Below are 27,217 nucleotides of genomic sequence, written 5' to 3' on the forward strand. Positions count from 1 at the left end.
TGACCATGAAAGTTATTTGAGCCTTGTGATTTGTATGAAAGGATCTGGCTGGTGTTGTGGTGATGTATTATGTCCCCAATATATTGTGCACCCTAATAAAGTTTATCTGAGGATCATGGGAAAAAGCTAGCCACTATAGTAAACATAGAGGTCAGGCAATGGTAGCACACGCCATTAATCCTATCATGTAGGAGGCAGATAGTTGTCTGGATCTCTGTGAGTTCAAGGCCACACTGGGAACAGAGCCAGGCATGGTGGTACATACCTTTAATCCCAGCACTAACCATAAAGGTCTGGAGGTCTGTACAGACAGACAGGAAGTGACAGAGCTGGGCAGGAAGAGGAAGTGATGTAGCAGGGAGGAGAGAGGAAATGAGATGGCAAAACAGGAAGGCATATAGGTGTGGGTATAAAAGAAGTAGGTCTCTTTGGCTTAGGATCTCCAAGTGATGAGAACATGGTTGGCTTCGTTCTGCTTTTCTGATAAACTTTATTAGGGTGGACAATGTATTGGGGACACAATACATCACCACAACACCCGCCAGATCCTTTCATACAAATCATGATATCATGTGTATAAAGCACTATTTTGTAAATTCACTTCATTTCTCAAAAGATACCAATTACCTAATGTTACTTATAGGTATTTTTAAAAAGTCAGTTTTTCAACTCAGAATCTAACCTGACATAAACATGTATTGATTTGTCTGTCCATTTCACATACTTCTTTATGCAAACTAGATTTGAATGAAAAGAGCTATTACTAATATCTATTACAAGCCAAGGGTGTTTTAATTTATTTCAAACAAACTTGCTTTTCCATTTCCCTTAAGTTCTCTTTCTTTTGTGTTCTTCATTTGGGGGCCATTCTTTGCTATCAAGGTCCAACTCAAATGGAGCACAATGACTGACTGACAGTTGGTACTCAATAAATACTTGTTGAAAAGCAAGAATTGAGACATCCGTTTACAGGTTTCACCATAGTCTTCAAATGAAGTTGTTGGACATGTTCAGGTTAAAATCTTTGTTCATTGTGTAAATTATTTTTTCGTTGTGATATTATTATGCAATATAAGGCAAATAAGTTTATCACCTTGCTCTCATTACCCAATCTGTTTTCCTTAATATTCTTAAGCTTCTATAAAAATTTGTTAGCCAAAAGAAAAGAATATAAAAACAATTTGAACCCTGTGGAAGAGAATCTATTAAAGTTTGTTTGAAGGTTTACTGAGGCAATAATGCCATTAAGTTTCCTTCAAAGACATGTTACTCAGAATAAAGGAAATGTTCTTTAAACAGGATCATCTTATTATTTACCATCATCCACTTTCAAGCTTAAACCTGCTGTGAGTTGTAAATAAATACAGTAATATGGCTGTAAAATGTCCATTCATCATCACTTGATGTGAATAGTTCTTCACCACATAACAAGCTATATGTGCTCCTATAAACTGGATGAGAGAAAAATTAGAGCTTGGCTTCAATGGAACTTCAGACAGCTAGTTTCCGTTTCCAGAAGATTTTATGAAGCCTTTATTATGTCAAAACAGAAAAGGTTTAGCTTATCTTTTCATTCATCTATCTAAATTGGGGCACTTTGTCTTATGTGATTCTTTGTATGAATTGTAAGATACATGTCTCATCTGACAGCAGGTAAAATTGGAGCTTCTCTTACTGTCTTTAGATCACTGAGAAATGTGCATCTGTGTTGTCTTTAAGCAGAGTGTGATCTATAATGCACATATTAAGGGATTTATGAATAAGAGTGCATCATTCTTGCTTGGCTGTGGTGACACATGCCTTTAATCCCAGCACTCAGGGAGGCAGAGGCAGGCTGATCTCTGTGAATTCGAGGCCATCCTGGTCTACAAAGTGAGTTCCAGGACAGCCAGAACTACCTAGAGAAACCCTGTCTCGAAAACAAAACAAAACAAAACAGCAACAAAAAGAGTGAATCATTATTTTATTACCAATCCAATCATTATTAATTTCATGTTTCACTGAAAGATATTCTAGGATAAATAAACCAACCATTAGGTCTGGAGCAGTGGTTCTCAACTGGTTGGTAGTGACACTTTTGAGGTTGTATATCAGATATCCTGTGTGTCAGATATGCATTGTGATTCATAATAATAGTAAAATTACAGTTATGAAGTAGCAATGAAAATAATTTTATGATTGAAGTCAAAAACATGAGGAACTGTAATAAAGGGTTCTAGTATTATGAAAGTTGAGAACCACTTGTAGTTAAATATCTATTTTTGAACCAAAATTCAGACATGACATCTTTCAATCTGTAAGACCATACAGATGCTACCAAATATTTCTTGCTCCATAATGAACCGAGACTCGAGACACTGATGGTGCCTGTGAAAACTTGTTAGCCAAATCCTAGGGCATCTAAGCAGATTTGATCACTGACACTTGTCACCATGGTCACCTCTACCCATAGAGCACACGCCCGATGGCCTCTGCAATTAGACCAGATTCCACTATCTCTGGAAGATTCTAAAAGAGAGTAGAGAGTGATGAGCTCACCTCTTACCCATTGTCTAACTTACACAAAAGCTGTGCCAAATCACTGCATGAATATTTTCTAGAAACACCCCTGTACACAGCTTCAGAGATAGGAATAACTTACGGGTTTAACCAGTTGACTTAATTCAGGAGTCACATCATGTTTCCTTTCTCCTTCTAAATCTATGGAATTGACTGATGAGAACAGAAATAGTCCTCTTCACATCCACTTAGATTCTGCCACGACAAATAACACTGAAGCATACATTTCCATAATTTTCATTCAGCTGGGAAAAGATAAAATTCTGCTTATATTAAGCCCCTCCAAAGCAAAATCTGATACTTTAACTTAATAAACACTTGTGACTTATTGAAAAACTCATTTGTAAGTCTATACTGAGCTCATAACCATGTGTCAAACTACTCGAAGTGTATGTTTTATCGAATAGAACAAGCTTGTATTTTCAAATTATTTTGTCCATGTTGGGACTTGGGACCCAGAAGCAGATTATATAAGCTGAGATGATTAAAGCAAGAAAGGCATCAGGCATTAATAGTTTCCCCCAGAGATATTTATACTTTAATTCACTTTCTAAACAGGGACTATTTGGTTTTATTGAGTAGTCCTGGAAATTAAAGGTTGTGGACTAATGTAAAAAATTGCTGAATTAATCCAAGAGCTTTCCATACTCATGAGAGAACAAATTCTAGCATCCATGTTGTGTTCTTCCAAGTGGACTTCATTTTCTTACATCACTGTTGATAGACTTTGGGAAGTGGAATCTGAAATACACTATTCAGTTGATAGACTAGGTTTTAATGAGCCTTTCATTCCATGTGACTATGCAGGAAAGTTCTTATTGTCTCTATTTGAATGTCTTCCTTTGGCTACAAACATTTCTATAACATTTTGTCTAGTTGGGTACACAATGAATGATCTCATTTTTGAATGGCAAGATGAGGCACCAGTACAAGTGGCCGAAGGACTCACTTTGCCTCAATTTCTGTTGAAAGAAGAAAAAGATTTGCGATACTGCACTAAACACTACAATACAGGTAGGGACTGAGTATTTTTCTCTATGATTATGATTTCTGATCTTACAATATACAGATTGTTAAAATTATGATATTGTGTTAATTTTAACTTCTTTAGCTCATGGAGTACAAATTGACAATTTCAAAATTTATGTATGCTTTCACTCACTGATTCTTGTCGTATTTGATTTGTATGAGTCCAAAGAAATGCTTGATGCTCACTTGAAAATTCTTTATGGAGCCACATGTATATGGGTAATTTCATGTTTCTAAACATGTTTCTTTACTTCTATAGGAAAATAAATTAAACTGTTTTTGGAAGTAAATACCGTATATGTTAACAAAAGGACTTGCTTTAAATAATGATATCATTTGCCATATTTTCAGGCATTCCAAAATGTTTTTTCTATTTTCTATTTATTCTAATATTTTTATTAATTTCCATTTTCAGTTACTTCTTGGACTGATAGAGGAACCTTGTGTCTTGAGTAGATACCATATTTAACAACTAGCACTGAGGGTTAACAAACTCAATGTGGTGTTTGTACCCTTATGAAGTCTATTCACTTCTAACTGTTGCAGGCTATTCCTATAAACATATTCCAACTATAAATGCCATGAATCTACCCCACAAGCCAAGCTTCCCCCTAGAGAGAGGTGTATATGGCCTGATGCCAGCATGCTAATATCAGCTGTTACTCTTTCTATGTTATTATGGTAAAGTAGGATTCATTGTGACCTCGGCATTTCCCAGAATTGGGAGCTCTGTTTTCCTTCCACATAGTCCCCAGTCTCCCTTATCTTCTTTACTAACTCAGAATATCTAAGTTTTTAATTACCATTTTCAACTCACAGATGAAGATGTCATCTAACTTATGAGCAAGTTCAAGGTGAACATCTAAGCATAAAATTAAAGAACTGGCAAGCCAATGGCGGTGCCCTTGCCCATTTCTCTAAGGACAGAGAAACTGATAACTTCTTTTAGGATATATTGAAAAGATTTCTAGAGGTAGTATATGGCAGTACATTAGTTTTCTCAGACTGTAATCACAGACTACCATAAATTTCATAGATTAAAGCAACAGAATTTTATTCTTGCAAAGCTCTAGAAGCTAAATATAAAAAAAAAACAGGTATCAGAAAAGATATGTTTACTCTGGAGGCTCCAAGGAATGTTCCTTCCCTGACATTTTCTTAGTTTCCTATTTTTGACAGCTCTTGGCATTAGTTGACTTACAAATACATCACTTTAGTCTCTTTCTCCATAATCACATGCTGAACTCTGCATGCATCCCTGTCTCTGCAGCCAAATATCTCTCATCCTACAAGGACATTGGTGATATTAGAATAGGGTCCCATTAATACAGATAAAGAATTCATTTTAACTTGATTATATCTTCAAGTCAATTTTTGTAAATAAAGTTAAACTCACAGATTCTCCAAGGATGTGATTTTTAGAAGGACACATTCAACATAGAACATAGATGACTCTGTAGACATCATCTGGGGGAGAATTTTGATGATACAGGGTCAGGAGACTCATCTTAGCAGAAAGTACATTCACATACTTTTATATTTCAGCTCACATTTATGAGTGCTTACGTCAAACAATTAACTGGGTAGGAGTTTTCTAGAAGACTTAGTTGTCTAATATTTGTATAATATAAAAGATGAAAATATGCCCAAAGTATCACTGCTCAAAATGATAAAAAAAACATCTGGTAATGTCTTCATTGACAGATGTGACTAATTTGTATCAAACTTTAAACTCCCTTTTATATTATGCCCCCAACATACAAGACTTCTATTTTAATTGTTTTCCAATGTAAGCTCATGTATCGCACATTCCCTCTGCAAGTAAAAGAAAAAAAGGATATGCAAAAATCCTCAGTTATAAATGTCCAGTTTTCCAAGGAAATAAAATTATTGAAGTTATTCATTCTTTCGATATAGATGAATTGCATAGCTGGAGGTGATGGCACATGCCTTGAATCTCAACACTTGGTAGGCAAAGGCAAGGTGATCCCCATGACTTCCAGGCCAGCCTGGTCTAAATAGCAAGTCCCAAGCCAATCAGCAATCAGGTCTACATAGTGAGACTATATCAAAATAATCAAACCAAAAAAGCAAAAACTACAGCAACAACAAAACCTAAATTGCACAAATCTAAACGTTTACCTACTTCAGGATCCTGTGATCAGTTTCATGTGAATTCCTCTAAAATCTTCCTCTTCCTCTTTTCCTGCTATTGCTAAACGTGTCCATTTTGTTCTGCGTGAGTGAGTTTCCTCTCTTCACTGTGGCCCAACATTACATTTTTTCTTTCACAACCACATAAAAACGCACATGTACACAAACGCAGAAATAGTACACATACCTACATATATATTTATATGTGCCTTTAAGTACAATCGTAATACTTGCATGTGTATGACTTCATTTTCCAGCCTAGATATATTTATAAAGTGCTTTTAAAATAAATACCCAGTGAAAGCTTGTGTTTTCCTTGAGAATTATATGAAACCTGGAGAACAAATGCTAAGCAAGTGACTTTCACTTTTGTCGTAAGATTACTTATTGGATTAATATTGGTATAGAAATACCTCAATTAATCTTGCTCTATTTCATTTTCTTTATAGCAAGTATTTTAAATTTTATACTTAATAATGCTTTAAAAATCAAAATATTTTCAGATACAGCAGGAATCTTTAATCATTCCATCGATAAGTTGACTAAAGGATCATGTATGGGTTGCACAAGTTCTGACTGCTACATATTAAAAAGTGGACTCCTCTGTCCCAGAGCTTGCAAGCTGTTATTGAAATGTTAAAGTTCTGACATCACTTCTCTTCTCCTCCAGAAGCTGTACCCTTTGTGCATTTCTACCATCACTTATGAGCTCATTACATTAACAGGAGCTCTGCGTGGGACACTCCCCTCACCACACATCAGCAGTTTTCCCAGTCATGGTCTTTAATATCTTTTTCCTGTGGTCATATCAGAGAATGATACTTAAGGAGCATATGAACTTTCTGACATCACCATACTCAAAATAACAGACAATAAAACCAAGAATCAAATCACTTAGATGACCATTTATTTGGAGAATTGATAACAAAGCAGTCAAAATAAATGAACAGAAGTAAAACCAATGGATAGATAGAAATATTAATGTAATGTTGAGTCAAACATTCATAACCTGTATTTGCAGAAACAGAGGTATATAACAGAGTTGCAAAGGCATACATTTATACAATGAATATAACTCATTTATTTTTCAATGTGTTCTAAGATTATCTCAAAAGTTATTGATGGAAAATAATATATATTTAGTTTTTTGTAGTATTGTTTATGAAACCACTCATCTCCATTTGCATTTATCTCTTAACACTTAAAGGAAATGTAAAGATCTCTGAACCAAATAGCAGCTGACTAAATAAGTATACGGAAGCTCCAGAAACAGAAAGTATAGATAACCTTTGCATACTAAACACGCATTGTTCTATACACCTCCAGACAAGTGTTAGAAACCGAAAAAATAAATCTGTGAGGACTTTGGCAAGTATGAAAAGCTATTTGAACATGAAAATAGAATTACGTACTATTTCCTGGAAAAGTTCACTCCCTTGTCACACTGTTTCCAGATGCAAGCCTGAAAAAAAAATATCTAAAAGACAAAACCCAATTTGAATGTGTCTCTTCATTTTAGTAGAAATTCTTACAGTAAAATTATTATGAAAATTAAGTCATATTCGATGGCAGAACAAAACTTGACTTTTAATTGTTGTGGCTTTTTTTTTTTTATGAACAACTAGGGAAGTTTACATGCATAGAAGTGCGGTTCCATCTTGAGCGGCAAATGGGCTACTACTTGATCCAGATGTACATTCCCAGCCTTCTGATTGTTATTCTATCTTGGGTCTCATTCTGGATTAACATGGATGCAGCCCCAGCTAGGGTAGCTTTGGGCATCACCACTGTGCTTACTATGACCACACAGAGTTCTGGATCCCGGGCTTCCTTACCAAAGGTAAGTGTTCTGAGGGGACATGCATGTAATGCGTGCATAAAAACGTTGTTGTTAGATTGTTCAAAAATTCATTCAGCATATTAATTATTGATTTTAAAGCACTAATTCTTGCAAAATGAAGCTATTGAAGGAAAATATTCAGTAAATCAGTGATATCTGCTACATAATGTGTAATAGTTTCCTGTTACTTAAATGTCAATAGTCATCATATGCACCATGGAATTTTTCTGTATCTGTATATTTAAATACTTAAAATATATTGAAAAAATATTTAAATTTGTGTACATGGTAATTTTAAATGCTGGCATAATGCATAGATATACATACGTGGAGAACTTTTTCATACTATTTATTTAATATATATTTAGAACATAAACTGAGACATTGAGAGCTGTATGCGTTGATAATGTATTACAAAATTGCTTCCAGGAAAACATTATAGTAATTACTCCCCATCAAGAACTGTAGCCAATTCCATAGTGTTACAGCCTGGTTTCCATTACCTTGTGACCCTACCTCCTGGCTCCTGGCAGCTGTAGGTCAATAGGAAAGAGTGCTTACCCAAGTCTATAATTTGAGTGCATTCTAATCACCCAGAATTAAACCATTTGCTCTATAAAATTTGTAAAAGTTTCAATACCTCTCTCAGTAAGATACACTGAAAGATAAGTATGAGCTTCTGCTTATCTATGTAGCTAGATAGAAATAGAATATTATTTTCTTCTTATAAGATGATTTCTACAAAGTGTCTATTATCTAAAGCTGTTGTTCTCAACCTTCCTAATGTTATGACCCTTTAATACAGTCCTTCATGTTGTGTTGACCCACAGCCATAGTTATTTTATTGCTACTTCATAACTATAATTTTGCTAGTTATAGAAAATACGATCTAGTTACAGATCATTATATATACATACATATATATGATATGCAGAATATTGATATGAAACTCCCAAAGGAGTCATGCCCCACAGGTGGGGAACCACAGATCTAAAGAAAGCCTCTAAAGTTTCCAACACCATAACCTATTATTTTTCTTAAAATGATGAACTTTACCATAATAAAGTAATATTAGTTTATCATGAACATTTGATGTTGTACCTGCTACCTGAGGTAAATTATAAATGTATGCACAGTCCCCTTAGTGTTTTATATGAATGAATTCTGGTTCAATTAATTAAGTTAAAATATGTGACTTTGGTCACAAGATAATTATTGCAAAGAGATTCATGGCTAGACCCCGGGTGGAGCTCTGGGAGTCCAATTAGCGAGAAAGAGGAGGGTTTATGGAGCGAGAATTGTTGAAACCAAGGTTGGATAAAGCACAGGGACAAATAGCCAAATGAATGGAAACACATGAACTATGAACCAATGGCTGAGGGGTCCCCAACTGGATCAGGCCCTCCGAATGGGTGAGACAGTTGATTGGCTTGATCTGTTTGGGAGGCATCCAGGCAGTGGGTCCGGGTCCTGTGCTCATTGCATTAGATGGCTGTTTGAAACCTGGGGCCTATGCAGGGTCGCTTGGCTCGGCCTGGGAGGAGGGGACTGGACCTGCCTGGACTGAGTCTACCAGGTTGATCTCAGTCCTCAGGGGAGGCTTTGCCCTGGAGGAGGTGGGAATGGGGGGTGGGCTGGGAGGAAGGTGAGGGGGGCAGGAGGGGGGAAAACAAGGGAATCCATGGCTGATATGAAGAACTGAATTGTATTGCAAAATAAAAAAAAAAAAAAAGATAGAAAGAATTTGGTGTTGAACGAAGTTCACCTTTCTCAGGAAGAATTGGTGATTGTCTTTCAAAATATCTTCCTTTAGTAACACTTTATTATAACTTTTAAATAGTCCAAATCAATTTGCATTTTTATAATATACACTCCGTGTGAAAATTACAAACTTGCTTATTTGTTTAACCTGATTTTCAATGCTTATGAGTTTGTGTATGAATATTCTAAGGAGTCTGGGTGATAGTAGAAATTCCATGGTCAAATTGTAATGGAAATTTATTCATATTTGTCTCATACCTGAGCTAACTAGAAATGAAATCTTATTTGATCCATAAGTTAGTTAGAAAAAAAGACAGAATATGCACCATTTTAGGAGTTTACAGGTTTTGTGGGGTGAGGAAGAGAAGTATTCAGGACACAGAATGGGACAGGACTGAGAGAGTTGAAAGGTGTGAGTAGAAAAATCAGAAATAAAGAAATCAAAAAATTAAGATGGTAAAATAGGGATACAAGTTTAAGCAAATTAGAAAGGCCAGTCTGAGACAGCTTCATACTCTATATACAAATAAAATAGGGATTGTTGAAAGGCATTGATTTCATCAGGATTTCAGAGAAAGAAGAAATTTTCAGTCAGGAGTTCAATTTTACATATTCATTTACATAGACCACTCATTCTGATAATAGAGACACTGTCCCACAAGAAATTTAATTTCTACCTACAGAAAGAATGCAAGGGTAGTTATGTCATAAGACAAGGTTGACAAATTATCTTTGACATGTTATAAATAAAGAACAAGAGATTTAGCATATTTAGTTAGACATACTAAAATTCAGAAGGGCCAACTCTGAACATCTGTGTAAACAACAATCACTAACATACTGGATTAGTCTACTCAAAAGAACAGAAGATCTCTTGAAATTAGCATTCTGATTTGGGGAGAGAGTTATTTGTATATTTGTTTGAGGGGTAGTAAAGTAGATAGATACTGAGAATTCACCTGTACATTTAAAAACAGTCACCTAAAGGAACAGATTCCCATCTGCTGTTTAAAATCTCCAAGAGCTCACAAAAGTCAATCTTGGCACTGTGATATCCACCATTTTCCTACTGCTACATCCTAGGAAGTAGAAAACAAATTCAATTTAGGACTTATAATAACAATAGATTATTAAATAACAGGAAGAAACAAAACATCATTAACTTAATGATAATTGCTTAGTGTTTAACATAGACTCTATGCTAGTACATCTCCAGTAGGATAGAAGAAGCTTGGAAATTAGTCAAGACTCAGACAAAAGAATCTTAGAATATATTTAGGCAGTTCCTTGAGATGCCTCCCTAGTATGATCAATGGGATTGGACTTTGTAATGCCATGCTAGGTCAAGCACATCATACGCCAAAGCAAGAAGGCACATGTGGTCCTTTCATCAGAATATGGAACTATTTTGCTCTTTGGCAGTGCATACATCAATTGGTCAGAAAAGGTGTCATGTGAACTCTCCTGACAGCAAAGCTTCAAGATACTTTACATTTATAAGTGCTTCCTTGCACTGTGGGATTATTGTAAATGAGCAAAAAAAAAGTGGTAATTATTATGGGGTCAAGTCATGGACAGCATTGCTGTGGGATGGTCTGTATGGCAAATGTGTTGCTGATTGGTCAATAAATAAAACACTGATTGGCCATTGGCTAGGCAGGAAGTATAGGCGGGACAAGGAGGAGAAAAAAGCTGGGAAGTGGAAGGCTGAGTCGGAGAGACACTGCCAGCCGCCATGATGAGAAACAGCATGTGAAGATGCCGGTAAGCCACAAGCCATGTGGCAAGGTATAGATTAATAGAAATGGATTAATTTAAGCTGTAAGAACAGTTAGCAAGAAGCCTGCCACGGCCATACAGTTTGTAAACAATATAAGTCTCTGTGTTTACTTGATCAGGTCTGAGCGGCTGTGGGACTGGCGGGTGAGAGAGATTTGTCCTGACTGTGGGCCAGGCAGGAAAACTCTAGCTACACAGCATTATAGTTCTTTGTAATAATTAGATTTATCAACAACAGTTAGGGCAGCCTGAAGAAAGATGAGTGATCATTCTCACTCTGTGTGAGTATGAGAAAGGAGGAGCCAAACTCAAGTGGAAAGAACCGAAAGCCACTTGGGATAGTCCATTGTAGATGGTGGCCGGCCAGCAGCAGAGGTAAGGACAGTAAATAGATTTGGAAAGTAGACATGTTTGAGAATTCTAGAGGTGAAATAAGGTGGGCTTATGAATGGCACATTGCAGGGTCAAAGAAAGGCAGAAGTCAAGGGTGGAATAGGGACATACAAGAGGCAAGTTGTTTGCAACACAGGATGATGGAAGAGAGTGTGGTTTGAGGTTCCTTTTTCCCTTTGATACATTCATAAGGCTGATACATGGAACTGCCAAAGCCAGAGAGCTCCGGAGATTCTGAGCAGGAAATCCGGGCCTCTGACTTTTAAGAGTAAACTACAGAAATGAGAAAAAAACAAAATGAGACTGTGACTGATCTTCCTCCAGCTAAAGACTGGTCCAAGTTACTCAAAGACTTCATTCTTCCTTCTTATTTTCGCTGGGTCCATCTCCAGTCATGTACAAAATAGGTCCATTTGCTTAAAGGTGGAACTTATTTACCCAAAGATGTTCAAATTCAAATCTCAACATTGTGTTATCCGTTTTCAAATATGGAAAAGCAATCATCCTTAAGAGGAAGTGATGAAAATCATGAGTGGAAGAAGAGTTAGTCACACATGATTTTAACTTAATATCTAGTTCAGATAGCAACATCAAAAAACATCTATTTTCTAAAGACTAATGATTAACTTTAGGTACTTTTCTGCCATACACTTGTTTCCATCACAGTACAACCTCAGCAAGGGTCTGAAAATACCTGGATTGAAAGAAAGTTCATCCAAACTCTATCTCTCAACACTAACTAATCTAAGATTCTTGGCCCTATGTGTCATCTAGGTCTTACTTCTTTGAAATTATTCTGCATAACAAATGACAACAAAATCATAGTGGCTTAGTGACTTTTTTCTTGCACATAAAGTGATGAATTATCTTGGTCTCTTCAAGGCTAGCTTGAGACTGGCTGAATGAAAGTGGCCTTCAGTTTAGACTGTGGGGTGGTTTGGTTTGCTCCTTATGTCTCATCATGAGTAACTATGGTTACCAGCCATATGCTCCACCCTCCCAATTGGGGAGTGCACGAATACTAGAAATGAAGCAGGTACAAGAAAACCTTTTGGGACAAAGTTGGCATAGAATCAAGTTCTCTTCTCATCCCACAAAATTATACAAGTTCCATGGCCAAACCCAAAGTCGATAGGATGGGGAATGTATTCCATGCCCAAGGAAGCTTTGGGGAAGACAAAAGGAGAGAAGTGGTTACAAGCAAAGAATGGTGTCTGCTAAAACCCTGTGTCTTTTCTTAGATGACACTCTAGTTCGTTCATATAGGTTTTAGGAAAGTATACAAAAGGTGAGAAGGAATGCAGATAAAGAGGTGGGAAATTCACAGGGAGATTCTATGTAGATCTCTCCACTCTATCCCTATCCCTCCAGCTATCCTACTTACAAAAAGTTGCTACACATAAAAGGACAAAGAACACTTGAAAATCTAATGACAGCTAATTAATTAAATTTATCACAGAGGCCCAGAAGCCTCTGGTCAAATATACTGCAAATTGTAGACTAAAGGGTTTTTAAGGGTTGAGGGCCAGTACCTTGAACATGATATTTCAATTACTTTCCTCTTTTTTCTTTTCTTCTTTTTTTCCCCTTTGGTTTAATTTGCTTGTGAAAACCATAAGAAGTAGCTTTATGAGGGGACAAAGCATCTTTTACACATTTCCATCCTCAGAACCTAACGTCTGTGTGCGTTTACTGAGTACCATGTGCACATTTAAACAACATGAGCTTTTCAATTATTTACTCAATACTTGGCTTTAAAAAGCAAGAAGCTATACCATTTTTATCTTTCTGGTGTAGCATGAAAATTCAGTTGCATTAAACTTCACCTGCTTCTCTCTGTTTCACTCTAGAGTACCACAAAATTAATGAAAAAGAATTTAAAGCTTGCAGTTATCTTCCTTACTGTATAAGGAAAACAGTAGCTCTTGGAAAATATGAAACAGTTTTACTACCAACTATAGAAGAAACTATAGCTAATATAAACTGAAAGTGCATCATTATGTTTTCTTAATACTTAATTATATTGTCACACAGATTATTTGTGGGTTATTTAAGCTGAAAGAATAAAAGATTAAAAAAATGGAAGGAGGTATATTTACTGTTGGTTTCTTAAAATTAATTAACAAACACTCTTAATGGTCTGGAAAATACTCAGAGGATTTAAACAGTAAGTTATATGTTTGTGGCAATATAAATGGACTGAGGGGAGCATATAGTAATCAGACCTTATTATTATTATAGCAGTGGAAAGCTACTCCAGCCAGCAGGCTTTTGTCCTTACTATTTAAATACAAAATATAGTTAACTGATAGTACTTCAATCAAGTCTGGAAAAAATACAACACGTCTGGGTTCATTTTTGCTTTATTATTGTACCATAATAGGTCCTGATCCCACTGCCTGGGGGCCTCCCAAGCAGTTCAAGCTAATCAACTGTCTCTCTTATCCAGAGGGCCTGATCCAGTTGGGGGCTCCTCAGCTATTGGTTCATAGTTCATGTGTTTCCACTAGTTTGGCTATCTGTCCCTGTGCTTTTTGCAATCTTGGTCTCAACAATTCTAGCTCATAAAATCCCTCCTCTTTCTCGCCATTTGGATTCCTGGAGCTCCACCTGGGGCCTGGCCATGGACCTCTGCATCCGCTTCCATCAGTCATTGGATGAGATTTCTAGCATGACAGTTAGGGTGTTTGGCCATCCTATCACCAGAGTAGGTCAGTTTGGACTTTCTCTCGACCATTGCCAGTAGTCTATTGTGGAGGTATCTTTGTGGATTTCTGGGGACCTCTCTAGCACTTTGCTTCTTCCTATTCTCATGTGGTCTTCATTTACCATGGTCTCCTATTCCTTGTTCTCCCTCTCGGTTCTTGATACAGCTGGCATCTCCCGCTCCCTTAAGCTCTCTTTCCCTCGACCCTTGCCCTTCATTACCCCCCTTCACGTCCAGTTTGCTCATGTAGATCTCATCCATTTCTCTGTCATTGGGCAATCCCTGTGTCTTTTTGGGGTCCTGTTTTCTAGGTAGCATCCCTGGAGTTGTGAGTAGCAGTCTAGTCATCCTTTGTTTTACAACGAATATAATTTCTAAGCATGGATGGAACCTATAAAAAGATGAACTGATGGGTATTTCCAGTTGTCCTTTCAACTTGCTACAATTACTAGGTTTACTGAGTTTTAAGTATAAAACTTAGCATTTAATAAACATTTTCTCTCTACTTGACATATAGACAGATCTGCTGTATATTTTTTCAATTTATTTATTTTTATTTTGAAATTATAATTACAGAATTCCCCCCTACCCTTTCCCCCCATATACCTATGTTCCCTACTATCTTTCAAATTCATGGCCTTTTTTTTTTTTTACTGATTGCTATTATATGAATCTATGTGTATACACATAAGTATAAATTTTCTAAGTTTAAGAGAAATTCCAAAGTTTACATTTTCATAGCAGCACCATACAAGGATTCATGATAAAGCTAAATTTAAAAAAGCAAAAACTGCATATGCAATTTTTAAACTAAAAATCTCCTTTACTACATACTGTACTGCACACACATATATATGTATAAATACATATGTATACACACAGAGACACACACATAGATAGACAGACAGACAGACAGACAGATAGATAGATAGATAGATAGATAGATAGATATAGAGAAATACCCCAGACCATATTTATGAACTTCCTCAAAAATAGGTCCTTAAAGGGCCCTTATAGTCATCATCTGTCTCCAATATTCTAGTTTGAAGTCATAAATTACACTCTTAGACATCTGAGCAAAAGGAATGAGAATGAAAATGGTCATAATAAGTAGAGTGCAAAATCTCCAACACGTAAAACAGGAGCAAGGAGTTACATGCTAAATTTAACTTCAAATGAATAGGTCAAACGTTAATAGATTATGCATGCCAGGAAGTCTAAGTACATCCTCTCAGGAAACCTCTCTAGTGACGTCTAGATTGATTTTGCGTTTTCTTGTAAATGTTAGAAAACGTTAGTCACACTCGATAGAAGATATGGAAGTAAAGCTCTGGGAACTGAATCTGGAAGCTGAGGTAGCTGTGACCTTCACAATCCTTTCGTCTTTCCCTGGTTGCACTTTCCTGAGGAGACTGGAAGGATGACCTCTAGTCACTAGAAATAATGCAGCTCAGGACAAAAAGCTTCTCCACTGCGTTTTAACCCTTAAAGAAAAAAAACCTTCACGAGTGTGATAAATGTTGCATGAGAAACATCGTGCATTTACTATGGGTCTGCATATAATCAGAGTGAATGCAGCATCACTGAGGGTCACCCCAGAATGTCAAAGCTCTGAATGTCTCTCACTGTCATCACTGGCTAGTGCCTGGTGCTCTCCTTCAATGTTTTCAATACCAACTCCATTTGCTTTAGCCTATGACTTTAACACACTGTTTGCTCTTTCTCTTTTTTGTAATTATTTCATCTCTGGCATTAGATAACATCCAAATGCATTTCAGGTTAATATTTCTCCTATAAACTTTACAAATGTAAAGTTTTTGCATGCAGGCTCTCCCATCATAGTGAATAAACTAAACAATTAAGTAAAATTCATAGAGACCAGCAATTTAAAAACTCAGAAAAGAAAACAACACATAAGTAGATAAATTCCCAGCATGTTTTGAGAAACATATTTTTCTGTATGCCTGAGCCACTTGTCTTATTCCACAGTCAAACTTATTCATCATGTTTCACTTGACATTTCTGGAACTGGGGAAATCTACAAAGATGGATTGCCACTAAAGGAAGAACAGATTACCTTACCCAAAGGCATACACTAAAATGTTCTGTAATATATATATATATATATATATATATATATATATATATATTAAGTAAAGCAAATTTAGATTGAAGAAAAAATTGACAAAGCAATCATTCTTAAATGACCCATGGAAATTTGCCTTATAGACAGATGTCTACATGCAGGCTTAGGCCGGGTTCTGCTTTAATTAATTTCCTCTTCTTAAGTTGAAGCTTTTTAAATGCATCTAAATTTTAATATGTGGAAATGACAGATGTGCACAAGTCTGAGTAATAATTAGCAAGCCACATCCAATGTATCTTCATCCATTAGTACATTGTATCTATGAGCTTCAGCATAGGAAATTACTGGTCTCATGGTAATGGTTTTGACCAACTTGGTAGATTACTGTAAAGGCGTGTACCTAGGCAGGCCTCTCAGCCTTAGCATATGGTTCCATTTCTGCAATACAGTTCCTCCAATGTGCTTGTCAGGCAACAAAACCCAAAACATTGCTCTTGATTGATAATATCAAAATCTTGCACAGGGATACCGCACCTGTGAACTGGTGTCCAACGACAGACATAACCTATCGCTCACGATCAGAGGGAACAAATGAAATTATTTTAGGATTAAATCCACAAACAAGTGATCACCTGGGAGAGGAATGAGCATGATAGTAAAGTCATCTATTCTAAGTATGTCCCTCTTTCTCTCACTCTGTCTCTCCTTTCCTCCCTTTATCTCTTTCTCTTTCTCTCCTTTGCTCCTGTCCTCTCTCACCTTCTTCTTCTCTTCTATTCCCTCTCCATCCTCTCTGAAACTGTGTGGCTCAAACAAAGTCGTCTCATGGGTGAAGCAGCATGGAGCTCTTCGCCTTTACTCTCCATCTCTAGGCAGATTTTGTACCTCTTTATGACTGATTTCCTGTGCTTTCTCTGACAGCATGGATTTAGAATACTCAGCTATGTTTCAGACCTAGCTGAGTTATCCCGTCTGCCACCACAATTGATAGCTTTTTTCCTGGAAGGCAGTGTCCTTGGCTCTTCAGTGAATCTTCGCTTATATTATCATCTTAAAGTATTCAAATATCCTAACTCCTGAACTGGTGGGGCTGCTTGCATTTGTTTCAGAGCGAAAACTAGAAAAGTCCTTCTCTGACTCCCTCTGTCTCAGGGCAATGCTGTGCCGCTCCCGCTGGGTTTTCCCCGCCAGGTACCTGGAAAGCTTGGCAGGTTTTTTTGTTTTGTTTTAAGCTGAGACTGATTCTGAGCAGTTCTGGTGGCTGAACTTTAACCAAAATGACCCGTGCCCCCTCAAGCCTGTACCATTAATCACCCAAGCTGACAACCACAAGTGCCCTGTATTTCCTCCACCACTGTGCCACAAGAAAGAGTCACAGTGACAGCACGGATCCAGGACCACATTTCAACAAAAGTGGACCTGGCATACATTAGTTCCAGCCACTGAGACTTCAATGCTCTCTATTAACATAGTGCATCATAGGCAGATTCTCATCAAGCCAACTTCCATTATATTATGTTTTAAGTGTGAAACATAGAGAAATTCGTACTTAGGTAAGCTCCCCAAATATGACTTCTTTCCAAAACCAAGGTGACTTGGCTCTGTCTGTGATATCCATGGAACTCATCAATAATGATACAATTCAGTCATATATTTTTATGTTATTTGTAATGTAAATTCTCTCTATTTCCTAATTATGACATTAAACAATATAAGAAATGCACAGTATTTCTGAAATATGCACAGAAGTCTACAGAATATATATTATAAACTTTTAAAATGCTTACTAATTCTTTGAGAATTTCCAACAATGTACTTTGACCAAATTCACTCCTCATTCATTCCCTTAACTCCTCTCACATCCATCCCTATCTCCGACCCCATCCAACTTCATGCCTGATTTTTTTCTCTTTTTCGAGATTATAATATAATCACATCATTTCTCCATGTCCCTTTTCTTCACATGCCCCTGTTCCCTTTCCTCTCTCTAACCACCCCCATATATTCTTCCTTGCTCTCTTTCAAGATCTTAAACCCTACACAAAAGGCTACTAATAGCTAAAGAATGCTGAAAGTAGAAGAAACAGTTTGCATGACATTTTTTTTTTACCAATCCACTGAGACCAGTTTGTGCTGGCCACATACTCCCGAGTGTGGGATAATTCACTGGAGTGTGGTCAACCTACCAGTAACTATCAATTTAATGAAAACTGACTCTCTCTACCCCAAAGTCCTCAACTATACTTAGTGCCACAATTAGGGTAGAGGTTCATGAATCATTCCTGCTTCTCACTAGAATGTTGACTGGCTTGATTTTACGCAGGCAACCACAGTTGTTAAGGGTTCATAAGTGCAGTGCTTCTGTCGTGTTCAGAAAACACTATTCCATTCTGATCCTCCCAGACTTTCAGCTCTTCCAATCTCTTGGGACCCTCTTCCACAATCGTCCACCAGCCTTGGGGACTGGTAATATAGATGTCCCATTTATGGTTAAACACTCCACTGATACTAAAATTAAGTTATCAAGCTGACTATGCCTCCCTATATTAATATAAATTCAATAGAAAATTATCTCCTAGTTCCCAGTTAGATCAAAAGCCTTGCTTCCTTTTATATAATCATGGGCACTCTTCACTGCATTTTGAAGGATACAATGTTTCTCTGATTTTAACAGTTTTCATTTTCCTGGTCAAAAGACACTTTATTTCTCTCTAGTAAATACCTAGACCCTATCTCCTTTCTCACACTATCTGGTAAAGAGGGAATAGTCTGGGTTTAAGATCAAAGCAAACACACATGGAGGAACTTTGACTTTTAATTATTAGAGAAAAATTAAAGATGAACGTTTTAACACAAATCAAATTCCAAAGTTCAGTGTTGTTCTTAATTTGTAGTGATGATTTTAATCAGTCAAAAGGGGAGGTAATAGAGTAGTAGTCGTGTTCATGGTCTCCAGAAGCAGACCAATTATAGGTCTACTATAGCAGGTTAATTAAATGCCAATCTTAACCTTTGCCATTTGGTAGCTCTGTGATTTTTTGCAGGCATTTCACTAGGTCTCAATACCACCTCTACAATGAGGAACTTTGCCTCTAACTGTGAAAGAGGAAGAGGAAGATAGTGAAGAGCGCTATTCTGTTACAAACTTTTAGGAAAAGATTTCTTGAGAAAGTAGTTTATGCTGACATCTGAGGGACAAACAGGAGTCATTCAAAAGGGACAGTCCAGACAAGTCAAAAGCTGCTGAGGTTTTTGTTCTAGCCTTTGCCATTTTCTATGTCACAACTTCCTTAGAATCATCAATGAATACTAGCTATACCTTGTGAAAATTCAGAATAAATTTTGGGAGGTTGGTGCTAGAGATCAAACAAGATGTTTCATGTATGCCGAATGCATGCTCTACAATAAAGCTGTGTCAACATAATTTCAGAACATTACACTCAGGAGGAACTCAGTAACCTTTAAAATACAAAAAACTGGAAGGCCTCACCATATCCAAATGACTAACACTTTTTCCTCCCTGCTATAATGCACAGTAAAGAATGGATGTGAAACTTTGATAGGACATTACTAACAAACAAGCAAAAACAAGGAAAATTTATGAAGAGCACTCTGTAAAATAGCTAGCCTTGACTCATTAAAACTACTGATAACACCAAAAACAAGGAAAGATTGAGCAAATGTGAATGAACACTAATGATACCTGAAATTAAAATGCAACAAGTCAGGCTATTTGATAGAATGCTATTTGAGTATTAAGATTAGACAGTAGCTGCCCTGAGTAGATAATTGCTAATAGTGTTGAGTGTTTAGCACTGTCTTCAAATTACATGCAGATAGCTCAATAGTGGAGAAACATACATACATATATATACATATATATGTATATATGGTGCAAAGTATGTCTATTTATATGTAAATATTATATATATATATATATACACATTCATACATGCACATCATAATAATTGTAGTCAGATTAGCAGGTGAGGAAGCAAGGGATTCTTTTTACTTACTAATCTTAGGGGTTGCCTAAGAAAAATTTTGAAGTAGAGAACAAATTATTTTAGGTGAATTAATTATTTGTAAAATAAAATCATTGCTAAGTAAAAAAGAAATAGTGAAAATATAATATTTAAAAGTTAACATTGTTTTATACATACATATATACATGTATATACACACACTCATATACACATTTATTTAGTTAGTTATTTACTTACTTAAGTGCAATGTAACTGCAAGAATTATAATGTTTCAGATTTGAGATACCTGGTGTTATGTTGAGGTATTTGATTCATTTGGGGTTGTGTTTTGTAAAGGGTGATAGATAGGATCTATTTTCATTCTTTTACATACGGACATCCAGTTTGACCAGCACCACTTGGTGAAGATGGTGTCTTGACTCCAGTATGTATTTTTAGCTTCTTTGAAAGAATCAGGTATCCTTAGGTATGTGGAGTTAGATCAGGACCTTCAATTTGATTCCATTGAGCAACATATCTGCTCTTATGCCAATAAAAACCATCTTGTTTTTATTACTATAGCTCTGTAATAGAGCTTGACATCAGAGATGATGATTCCTTTGACTTTTACTGTACAGGCTTATTTAAGTTTTCCTGTTTTTGTTTTTTGTTTGTTTGTTTCCATATGAAATTGAAAGTTTTTTTTTTAATTTCTGGAAGAATTTTGTTGGAATTTAGACAGGGATAGTGTTGAATCTGTAGATTGCTTTTGGTTGAATGGGCATTTTCACAATATCAGTCCTACTGATCCATGAACATAGGAATTCTTTCCATCTTCTGATATCTTCTTTTTTAAATTTCTTTAATTTAAATTCTATAATTTCTTTCTTCAGTTTCTAAAGCTTTTTATTATACAAGTCTTTCACTTACTTGCTTAGAGTCATCACAAGATACTTTTTCTAGCTTTTATGATAGGCATTATTTCCCTGATATCTTTTTCTTTCTCTTTGACATTTGTATATAGGAAGGCTATTAATTTTTGCATGTTAATTTTGTATCCTGATAGTTTACTGAAAGTATGTATCAGCTTTAGAAGTTTTTCTGGTGGAGTTTTTAAGGTCTTTTATGTATAAACTTGCATCATCTGCAAATAAAGACAATTTGACTTCTTTCTTTCCTAATTGTATCCTCTTGATAATGTTTCAAATATGGAATATTTCCTCTTTCTTTTTTCTTGTATTTGAGTTAATTCCTAACTTGGAAATAATAACAAAATATATTCAAGTCCTACAAATTTATGATTAATCCATAAAATTTGTAAAAAATAATATCTTGGAAATTCTTAGTGAATATATCCTTTTCATTTACTTTTTCTAACTGATTTATAATTCATATTTAGAATCAGAAAACTAACAATCAATTTCGTTTTTCAGGGCAATAGCAGTCAAAGTTAACTTTCTTACTAGTTTTTCTCTTGCTCTTCTTTCCTGCCCAGGTTTCCTATGTCAAAGCTATTGATATTTGGATGGCAGTGTGCCTTCTTTTTGTGTTTTCAGCACTTCTGGAGTATGCAGCAGTGAATTTTGTATCAAGACAACACAAAGAACTTTTGAGATTTCGACGAAAGAGAAAGAATAAGGTAAGTGATTACTTTTATTGGGTTTAATGGGATATCAGTTTGCAGTGCATAGTGATTTGTTATGTTTAATGCAAATGTCTAGGAGAAAAATTTGGATTGGAGACTAAATGAAATGATATTCTCTCACTTTTGTACTTTTAAAAACTGTGTAAAGATCAGTTCAGGGAGAAACTGCAGTATTGAGTTATACTTATGTAGCATGCCTGATGATGTGATACACTTTATGAAGGTCATTAATGTATTTCCAGGAGCAACATTGTTTATACTTCATCTGATAAATATTCCATCTCCTACTTGCAATGCTGGAGTATTCCCAATAGCATCACTTAATACAGACATCAGATTTAATTATGAAAATTGTTCTTTTTTCTGAGCTAATAGGTTGTTTCTGTAAATTGCATGGAAGTATTAATATCATGATGAGTTCATGCAGTATAATCTCCTTCTTATGCACATTTTCATATTTAAGCATTTTTGTTCTGAAGCCCTGTGGTAAACAAAACAAATGCTATTGTTGCCTTGCTAATATCTGATCCAAGATAGACCCATAAGTAAATGCATTCGGAGCGCCATTAGGAAGTCATAGAAAGTTGTGGAAGTAACATGCTAGCTGAATTTGGTTGTGTATAATGTGTTTGTTCCTCTGTTAAATTATGTTATGGTATCTTCCTTTATAATAACAGAAAATCTCTCTCAACGGTAGATCTGTTGGTTACTTATTACAGTCCAAATGTGCCAAATGACAACTTAAAGGAAAACCTTCCTTCAGCACAACACTGTCAGAGTCATAGAAAAGTATTGCCACAGTTCTACATACTGAGACAGTTAAACAAAACGTAACTCTGAAGGACAATGGTCTGCCTTATACAATATGAAGTTTTAATGATTTTTAAGGGCTCAATAATTTATTAATTACTTACTACTTATACATTTAGTAACTATTTTTAAAGCAAAAGCCGTTAAACTGTCAGCTTAAGTACACTTCGTACTAAATATATTCTAAGGCAACTGACTTCCAAAACTTATCAAGGCCCAGTAAACATCCACAAATGGCTGCAGGAAAGGAGCATTAGCCCCAAGAAAGTATTATATTGACATAAAACAATGCTCGATTTTTCATTTGTTAAGTTTCCATGAAAACAAAACCATACCATTCATATGTTGAAACGTATTGTGATGAGGAGATTAATTTTCATATTGCCCTTCCACCCTCCTCTTGTCTTTGGTCAATTATGTTTTTGTCCTCCTCTTATTCCTCTTCTCCCTCCTCCTCCCCCTCCTCCCCCTCTTATTTCTCCCCTTCCTCCTCCTCCCCCTCCTCCCCCTTGAATTCCTCCTCCCTCTTCTATTCCTCCTCCCTGTCCTGTTCCAGCTCCTCCTCCTGCTCTTCTTTCTCCACCACCTCTGTCTCCTTCCTCTCTTCTTTCTTTACCAGCTCTTTCTCCTTCTATCTTTCCACTTTTATCCCCACCCTGGCCCCTTCCCTCTCTTTCTCCTCATCACTTCCGTCACACAGACTTCTGCTGCCCTTTCTCTCCTGACTCTTAGACTGACGGAAACACTGTAACAGAACCACAGCTTTCCTGGCCAAAGCACATGCCTTTCTGTTAGTGACTCAGAATTTTCCTGATCATTGTTTGTTATAACTGGGGCAATACTCGGTTTCCTTATCATTAGTATTCGATTTTGCACTTTTCTTTTCCATTCCTTTACTTCCCTTTTCTTTCCTATCTACTGTAGCATGCTTCAACCACAGGCCACCTAGACTAGAAATGAGAAGCATCATGCATATGCTGTCTAACAGGAAATGACTGTTATCTTATACTCACTCCACACTAAAATCACTGGATAATGAACCAGACCACAAATTTAGATATTCAATTCTGGTTCCTCTTTTCAAGAAAAATCTTTTGACTGAAGTGCCTCTTTATTCAATTTTACCATAAGTCGGAGTGAGATAAAAATATTTGATGTACTTGATTGTCTGTTATTATTTATTTAGCTCACTCAAAGATGCAAGATTAATATGTTCAGAGACTAGTGTGCCAGGAAAAGTTAGAAAGAAATACAAGAATTATAATGGTTTATCATTCTCTCATCACTACTTGAAATATCCAAGCAGCATATGTGACTAAAGGTAATTAAAATTTAATGCAGAACAAAGCCACTTGTTTTTGATTCAATACTTTTGGATAGATACTTTGTATCTGTGAACATCAATGAATTGATACATATGTATGCTAAAATGGTGTATGTGATTGAAATCAATTGTGTAATTATACGTGACTTGCTTCTCTGGTTTCTCAACTCCTCTTGGTCCACTTTACCTTCCCGCAGACAGAAGCTTTTGCACTGGAGAAGTTTTACCGTTTCTCAGACACGGTAAATGGACTTTCTTAACTCTAAGTAGAGGAATGTGATCATCTATAAAAAGCAGACAGCATATTCTGCTCCGAGGCAGTGTTTGGTGGGGAAACACAGCCCCTTTCTGACTTAAAGCTAAGCAAACAGCATTTCTCTTCAGCTAGGGACAATCATCTTTCCTAAGAGCTACACTCTTATCTTTCCTCAATCAATAAGAGGCTAAGTTATGATTCATTTTGTTCATAGCTCAACATAACTGGTCAAAGTGATTTTAGCATATATATTTTAAAAATATCATATATATCTGGTAGTAATCTTTACAGGGGGAAATCATAGAACTGGAGAAAATTAACTTAAAAATAAATTGGAGCTGGGTATGGTGGAACACACCTTTAAGCCCAGTGCTAGGAAGGCAGAGGCAGTCACAGACAGGCAGATGTCTGTGAGTTTGAGCCAGCCTAACCTACACAGCAAGTTCCAGACCAGGCAGAGCTATAAAGTGAGATTAGAGTCAATAAATAAATAAATCACAATAAATAGTAAGGAAATAAATATAAAATGCATTTAGACACACAATTCTAAGAGCAGCTGTACAAGCAACCTGAAAATGAGGTCCAAAATGCTTTTGTGCAGTCTCTGTATCTTTAGAATCTGTTCATTAAAAAATTATATACAGAAATTAACAATTTTGTTTTAATGAGCACATATTTTCAAATTTGTAAATAAAAATACATAAAGATATCACAAAACACACATCCATACATGATGTGTAAATATCTAGGAAGGATATCTAGATTATTGATCCATGGGTGATTTATAAATGTACCAAAGCCAAGAATGTGGCTCATGAAATTACATTACAAATAGACTAGTTTGCTAAGCTGAAAATTTTGGATAAACTGTGTTTTTAAAGTAGCTCCCAAGATGGATTCCGCTGTGCATTCTTAACATCCCCAGTTGAGAATCTAGCAAATGAAACAACTTTAAATGAACAATTTTAGCGTCTCTACTTTCTAACAGACTATATTGACCCAGTACTACTTTAAAGTACTGCATTGGCTAGTTTCATGTCAACTTGATGCAAACTAGAGTCATCCGAAAGTAGATAATCTCAACTGAGAAAATGCCTCCGTAAGATCCAGCTCTAAGGCATTTTCTTAATTAGTGATCAATGGGGGAGGGCCCAGCCCATTATGGATGATGCTATCATGGAGCTGGTGGTCCAAGGTTCTATAAGAAATCTGACTGAGCAGGCTATGAGGAACAAGCCAGTAAGCAGCACTCCTCTATGGCCTCTGCTCAGCTCCTGTTTCCAGGTTCCTGCCCTGTTTAAGTTTCTGTCCTGACTTCCTTCAAAGCTAGACTATGACATGGAAGTGTAATCCAAATAAACTCTTTCCTCCCCAACTTTCTTTTGGTCATGCTGTTTTATCACAGCAATACAAACTCTAACTAAGGCAAGTACTTACGAAGTTCTCCTAGAATCTATAATCACTTAACTAGTTTACTTTGTTAACCAAATTTGTATCCCAACCCCAATATTTCTTGGTTTTATCTTTGAAAATGTCATATGATTTGTTGACTATAGTTATCCTATTAGCAATATTTTAAATTCATGAAATCTGAATAATCAGATGTAGTGATTTCAATATAAATTCATATGAAAGCATACATATTATAATATACAATAAATAATATATACCCATGTAAAATCTGTCTCTGAAAGCCTGCATAATTATATATCATTAGTAACTAAAAAGATTTCAGAAACTATTTAAGGAAAACTGCACATTCTATTAATTATGACTTTATAAAGATTTCTAATGAAAATATACCCTTATGTCACAATCAGTTTTCAATAGGAAAACAATATAGTAATGTAAACACATTCTTTAGAAAAGTATGAACTTCCTATTTTTAGCAAGTAGGATAAGCACTGAACAAACATGGAAACTTTGACTTTTGTAAAGTATCTTTCTCAAACTAATGACGATCTGGGCTGACCAAATTCTTTTTTTTTTTTTTTTTTTTTTTTTTTTTTTGGTTTTTCGAGACAGGGTTTCTCTGTGTAGCTTTGCGCCTTTCCTGGAACTCACTTGGTAGTCCAGGCTGGCCTCGAACTCACAGAGATCCGCCTGGCTCTGCCTCCTGAGTGCTGGGATTAAAGGCGTGCGCCACCACCGCCCGGCCCAAATTCTTTATCATCTTAAACTACATATTCTGCTTTGACAGGCTCTGAGCAATCCAAGTCTTAAAATCCACATAATCACAGTAAGACCAAATGAATACAGTGTGTCTATTTTCTCAAGCAATAATTTGCATGAGTGTCCCTCCATATGCTAACTTGGAACACTAGCCAAAGTAAACAAAATTGCCTGTTTTATAGAAAGTTTGTTACAAGAGATCTTACATTAGTGCAGATGGAATTCCCAGAAATGTTGTTTTTATAACTTACTATAGTTTTCGCTAGAACTTAATGTGTAATCTTTGGAATGACACGTCTTTTCTCTTAGAGGAACAAAAGAACCCTTTGCCTATTTGGAAGAGTAAAAGTTGGCTCTTGCATCCAAATTTCCCCACCCCACACTGTCATAGCCTGCTGTGTGCTGACTCCCACTACGCCATGTCATAGATGCTATCTCCAGTGCTGAATGTGTGTGGGTGTATGCATGATGTGAAAATTTCATGGTTAGAGGTTACTCTTGCCATGTATGGAGAGATACACAGACACTGTAGTATTTCTGAACATGCATTAGCTGTTGAGCGCTTTGAGTGACATTGGACTGCTTCAACGCATTTCATGTAGCTTACTCCACATTCCAGCGATGATTCAATGCTTTGCTAAGAGAAAATTCATCTGCACAATATTCTAGAACTTCTGTCTTCCTAAGAATTATCTGCATATGCAAATAAAATAGAAATGAACTAGTATTATACTCAA

General features: G+C 36.2%; 1 protein-coding gene across 2 annotated transcripts in view; it reads left to right on the plus strand.

Annotated features, from left to right (window-relative positions):
• Glra3 (glycine receptor alpha 3) overlaps nt 1-27,217 on the plus strand; it is a 158,438-nt gene that overhangs the window by 115,253 nt on the left and 15,968 nt on the right. The window contains exons 6-9 of one of the 2 annotated variants that reach the window (XM_052752308.1): nt 3,436-3,573; nt 7,368-7,582; nt 21,769-21,912; nt 24,250-24,294. In XM_052752308.1, coding sequence (XP_052608268.1) covers nt 3,436-3,573; nt 7,368-7,582; nt 21,769-21,912; nt 24,250-24,294 — 542 coding nt within the window. The remainder of the gene's footprint in view (nt 1-3,435; nt 3,574-7,367; nt 7,583-21,768; nt 21,913-24,249; nt 24,295-27,217) is intronic. The other variant, XM_052752309.1, reaches the window with a different exon arrangement.

The sequence above is a fragment of the Peromyscus californicus genome, unplaced genomic scaffold, assembly GCF_007827085.1.
Source record: "Peromyscus californicus insignis strain IS unplaced genomic scaffold, ASM782708v3 Scaffold_23__1_contigs__length_62951481, whole genome shotgun sequence".
NCBI lineage: Eukaryota > Metazoa > Chordata > Mammalia > Rodentia > Cricetidae > Peromyscus > Peromyscus californicus.